General features: G+C 38.1%; 1 protein-coding gene across 1 annotated transcript; it reads right to left on the reverse strand.

Moving 5' to 3' along the window:
• Positions 1 to 2,163: 2,163 nt before the first annotated feature.
• On the reverse strand, positions 2,164 to 5,746 carry LOC109182325 (probable mediator of RNA polymerase II transcription subunit 26b). Its single transcript, XM_019332469.1, has 9 exons — positions 4,761 to 5,746; positions 4,340 to 4,408; positions 4,142 to 4,224; positions 3,696 to 3,748; positions 3,475 to 3,611; positions 3,332 to 3,359; positions 2,912 to 3,249; positions 2,756 to 2,843; positions 2,164 to 2,639 (listed from the first exon to the last, which is right to left on the reverse strand). Exons 1-9 carry the CDS (start codon positions 5,223 to 5,225, stop codon positions 2,515 to 2,517), a joined length of 1,386 nt encoding a protein of 461 aa, XP_019188014.1. The 5' UTR covers positions 5,226 to 5,746; the 3' UTR covers positions 2,164 to 2,514.
• Positions 5,747 to 6,000: the final 254 nt, after the last annotated feature.

The raw sequence follows: 6,000 nt of genomic DNA on the forward strand, positions 1-6,000 counted from the left end.
TGTAGATTAAAAAATGTATAGCCTGCTCCTACTTTTGATGTAGACAGATGTGTTGAGATTCGAAACTAAATTTATTATCAAAAATGATGTAAGTTACCATCGAACTACGCCTAGAAGGCTAGAGTCCCAATTATATAATGATATTTAATTTTAAAGATAATTAGCTTGCCTATCTTATTGTTGAGAGATTACTTGAAATTTTTTTTTTATGCCTTGAAATTTATTATTTGATTTTAGAGGAAATTTATTATTGGGATTATTATTTTTATGGAGAATTTGACCCATTAACGGGCCAGCCTCAGGTTAGCCCATGATTGTTTGGGCCAATCAGTCATAGAATACGGGCTTGGAGTCCAATAGTGTAATCGGCCCAATATTCAAACGAAGTACGTAGTACTCGACGGGTCGACCAGCTCTCATTTTGAACTCACCGGTCGCCGGCGTCCGATTCCGGGAGATCCACCGCAGAGAGAACGAAGAAGAAGAAGCGAAATTGAAGTTATCATTCCCCGATCAGTGAAGAATATGGATCCGGAGGCTGCGCGCACCTCTCGTGACTCCCTGGACTTGGCATTTCACATGTCAAACATCCTCGACACCGGCCTCGATCGCCAAACCCTCTCCATTCTCATTGCGCTCTGCGATATGGGTCTCAACCCCGAGGCGTTGGCCGCCGTCGTTAAGGAGCTCGCCAGAGAATCCTCCTCTTCCTCGCCGCCGCGCGCGGCTACTCGTTCCTGAATTGCACTTTTTAGCCGGGTAAATTTTTTATTTTTGCTGTAATTTTTCCTTTTTTGTTTAGTAATCCGCCGAATTCTTCTGGTTACCTGCTTTAAAATCATGTTTTTGGTTACTCGTGGTTTACTTTCTGCTAGTCTTTAAGCTTCTGATATGCGAATTGAGAATCTGAGATGATATTCATATATGAACTTTGCTTGGCAAGAGTATATGGACTATCATTCAAAGTATGCAGAACTTCAAGTTGTATCATAAGAACAATCTCTTTTCTAGCTTGCTGAAAAATAGCACTGAACCAGGCTACCAGCCATGATAATTAACTCACCAGACCTGAAACATTTGAAAAATTATTAATAATATGGTTTTGTAAAAACTGAAAACAGATATATATATATATATATATATATATATATATATATATATATATATATATATACACACACACACACACAGACATATGAGGTTGTGCACGGGATAAATCCCGCCTTGTTACTCTAGCCGGAGGTTAATAGGCTGCTCCTGTTAGGAGTCAAACTTGTAACATTGTGATTACAATGTCAACGATCTGACTAACTTGGTTGGATTGCCCTAAGATAGAGATATAATTGGCCAATATGTATCCTTTTTATTCAACTTTCTTTGGGCAGAAAATTGCATATATGATCCATGAAACTGTCCTCTATGTACATGTACATTGTGTGAAATTGGCGTTTTCTCTCCATTGTGAGGAAGAAATTACAATTGCTATTATGGCATAGGGATCAAATATATTGATTTCAATATTCCCAGAGGGTAATACTTGGTTAAATGAACGAATATCTGTGTCGACTCTAGTATATCTTTGCTTGAGCATGGAGCTACAGAAGATTAAAAGTGTAGATTCAGTTTCAGAATTCATCTTTGCATGATAGTTTTTCTGTCCTACATGAATCTCACCCTCTTATATGTTTGCTTTGTTTGTTGGTGTTTACAGATGCAGACATAATGATGATGATCTCTTCAAAGGTTGTTTTGTTGATGATGAAATGCAGTGTGTGCACTATCCAGGATTTATCTTTGGCATCTTGCTTTTGAATATTTGTACTATACCCTTTCTGACATAGTTTATATTCATGGTTTACATGGATCTTTTTGCACTATTTGGCATTAAGTTTGAATGCAAGTGGGGTATCAAAATTTCATTGATGACTATTGGATTTGTAAAAATCTTTAGATGGTCTCATCATTTAAAGCTTACCAAACATATACTCGACCCCAAGCAAGTCATGCCACCCTGACTCGCAGGTATTGCATGACAAGTAAATCTTAGTACTTAAATTTTCAAAAGTAGCCGGGAGTGAAAGCTCGCTTCGAGCTCTCGTCCCTTCCCTCTAGGTGGAATTACTGAAAAAAACACACAAAAATACATTCAAAAACACAAATTGTTGTCTATGATAGAACCATCAATTATTTTTTTCTGGGAAGAAATGCCCAGGTGCTAAAACAATAGAGTTGCACCATAAAGATGCACTTATTCTGTACAAAACATCTGTGAGAGATAAAGGCAAATTTAGGCTACCAGGTTCCCCCCTTAGTTTATAGTAAAGAGTCTATACCTATATGGATCTATCTAAGATGATGACAATGTCTGCAAAACATGCCACTCCCAATTTCTAGAGCAGCCTCTAAATATAAGTTCGACGAAATCAACAAGAAAGCATGTTGTCTGTAGTCTCTCTGCTAAGGAGCTATCGTTCTAATTCCACAACATTAAAGTCCCGCACATATAGAACTAACTCAACGGCGTCCATTTGCCCGAAGCTTGTTGTGGTTGCCAGGCTTTGCATGCGCGTTTTTATTACCGAGACCCTGCTTGGGGATATCGTGCAACTCCATAACCTGTATAGTCCGCTGCTTCTTGGCTAGGGAAGAGTTATAATAAGACACAAAAAGATGATAATGAGAAATTCCATGAAGGCAGTTCTTTCAATCGACTGTAGATGATGATTAAAGACAAAATTTTGAACTCGAGACTAACCTTTTTCAAGTTCTTGGTAGCGTTCCTGGAGTCTCCTCTTAGTCGCCTCTAATTTTTTAGCTGAATCTTCATCTGAACACCTCGATTTCTAATCAACAAAATCACAGAAGTTAGATAAACAATCACCTTTGATCATCTATCTAAATATATGCTCACGTTTTGCTGAGAACCAACTGATCTCTTCTGAAGTGTGGTTCCATCTGATCTCTGCTGGGACTTCATTTCATAACTACTGGTCTTGTGATCCAAAGCGGGTTTTGCAGGTATTCTTGGCCCAGAATCACTGGCGGAAGGCTTATTTGGTTTATCAACGGTTGTCTGTTTCTTCATCACAGCTTCATCCTTCTTTGGATTCTGCTTATTCTTTGGGTCCCGGGAAGAAGGATTTGCCCTTTCCGAAACTTGATCCTTCCTGACGGGAATACTTTGGTTCTCCACTGATGGCTTTCTACCATTTTCACGGCTCTTCTTGAATTCCCCACTAGTATGAGGATCTGAAACAAAAAATCCCCAATCAGAACAAAAAAGCACAATCATGTGGAATTCAAAATAGAGAACCGAATAGCAAAAACTCACTTCCATCATCATCCATGCCATCAAAGAACTTCAAAGTTCACATGAAAATAACGGAAACAAACAAAAGAAAGTTAGTGCAGAAGCACGAAAGCATGAACAGATGTTTTGTCAAAACTCAAAAGGTAATCACTAATCAATCATACATGGGATAGCTCCATTCCAGTAGTACCAGCAGTCGTAAAAAAAACTCCCTCGTCCAGAGGGGGAGAAGGAAGTCCTTCCTCTTCCTCCTCCTCTTCAACAACCGATGCTTTTCCAGAATCTGGAGTGCTTTCCGTGCCTAAAAACAGCAAATTAAAATATCACATCCTAGCTACATCTATAACCCAAAAAAAAAAAGGTTGCAAAAAGAGCAAATCTATACTTGAAATAGCATTTGTAGCACTGAACCATTCATTTGCCATGAGCATCCATTCCCTGCAATCCATGAAAGTCGAGGTTTTCAATGAGCAGTAACTAAAAATCTGATAGATATATGATTATTCAACAATTTACATGTTGGATGAAAATGAAAACTTAGGTTATAAATCCATCTTCATCGTTGACATTTTGCAAATACCAATATAAGATTAATACCGAGAAAACTAAAAATGCAGAATGGATAGATCAAGAAAAGTAGGCACGAACCATAAAAAGCCTAGCAAATTGTATTGAAACCATAGCACAAACAAAATTCTTTTGTCTCTACTATGGGATGAGACTAGTTAACATATATCGGAAACAAGACTGTGGGAATGATGTTCAGCAGTTGGCAATCATTTAAAAGGTACTATTATTGCATCCAAGAGTTTAGAGTTTCAAGTTTCATACCCAAGTAATGTCTGGACAAGTGGCCTAATCTGCTTTGATCCATGATTTCTGAGAGGTTTTACTGACTTCCCAATCCCTGTGGCCTGTGACAGAAGTAATTAAATTATGTCCCGCTAATAATAAAGTAAGATAAGCAACAAAATCAAAGCAGAATTGACAGGGAAACAAGTGGTAAATGTAACCGGCAAAAGATCAAACCTGCAGATTCTCCACAGACAAAGACATCAACTGAAGCCTCCTCAGTGAATCAAACAATATGGAATCAGACTGTAAGAAGAAAGCATCACTAATAAAAACCAGATGACATGAAAGAACTGATTATCAACCAAGTAAATAACACAACATTACAAAAATGTGTGCAAGGTAACCAAGAACCACATAAGAAATCCAATTTGGTCAACACAAGGAGATATCTATAGCTCTGATTAGTTTCCACTTGAAAGCAGGAAATTTTTTCTTTCCAACCCTCTGCTATTAGGCAAGCACCAGGAGACTTCAACAACTAATTACTCCATCAAAAGGAATTCCAACAGGATTAAGCAGAAAGATAATGACCCACACAATGTCAAGTCTAACAGATTCAAGAGACAAGTGAATGAACATGAACATAAACATAAACCTCTTCTTCATAGTTATCGATAATCTTCTTGATCCTCAACACCTCCTCAACAGTCTGAGACTCTTCCTCAATCTCATCAGTCAATGCCTCAGCATCTCCATAGCTGCAATTACTGACCTGGTTCAAATTCATCTCCATCTCCATCTCCACATGATCATCTCCGCCACTCTTTGTCTTGCTCTCTTTGCTCCCATCCACCTCCAATTCCCCATTACGCCCCACCCGCTTTCCCTGGGCATTACCACCATCACCAAACGGTAAAACCACTTCATCCTTGTTGCACGCTAAGCACTTGGCCCGTTTACACGTGAACAGCATCTCAGCAATCCCATCTCTCCTCAATTTGAACTCATTGGGAAAATCTGCGACTGCCACTATTATAGCATGCTCAATGATAAAGAATATATCGGAATTCGCACTCCTGAAATAGTCCCTCCATTGATCAAGAGTCTCACAGTCGGCCATGATCGGAGGACAAGCACCTCTCCTCCAAATCCCAAAATAACCAAACCCTACCCAGATAAAAAACAAGAAACAAAAACCGGTCTTGAACAACACCCAGATATCCAAACTATGTCTATTCGATTCTTACGTTTCCGGGGATCGTAAACGACGTTTCCGGCAGTGAAACCTCTGGTTCTGAATTAGGTTTGACCCTGAAACTAAAACCTCAAAATGGTTGGGAGAAAATTATCAGTTACGTATACAGATGATCGGATATAAATCCCTGGGGAGTGAAAAGAGCGTCAGTTCTGAATCTTGGATGAACCCACAACAAATTCAGAGAAAATACCAGTGAATTAAAATACCCAGGGACAAATAATCTATTGATATATCAATGGCATTCCGGGCAAATTTGGATAAAATTTCAGTCAGAAATCAGAATTGGCTTTGGGAAGTGCGGGTGATGATACATATTCCCCCCGAAAATTTCAATGGAATTGGAAAGAATCGAAAGAAATATGCATATGCTTATCTTTCAATTTCTCCTCTTTATTTCTATTTAAAATAATAATAATTAAATAAAGTACGTAATCTGTAATACGAATACGATAATAGCGTCAGAGTCGGAAAGATGCCTTTTTTGAAATTTTTTTTTTCTTTTCATTTTTTTTTCGTTTTCCAGGGATTATATATTCTTATAAAAATAATCAAATAAGCCCCTTAATTTAATAAAGTTGCTTGTTTTCCCCCAAAACAAAAAAAAAAAAAACAAAAAACAAAAAAAAAACCCTTAAAT

Source organism: Ipomoea nil, unplaced genomic scaffold (assembly GCF_001879475.1).
Source record: "Ipomoea nil cultivar Tokyo-kokei standard unplaced genomic scaffold, Asagao_1.1 scaffold1043, whole genome shotgun sequence".
Taxonomy (NCBI): Eukaryota; Viridiplantae; Streptophyta; class Magnoliopsida; order Solanales; family Convolvulaceae; genus Ipomoea; species Ipomoea nil.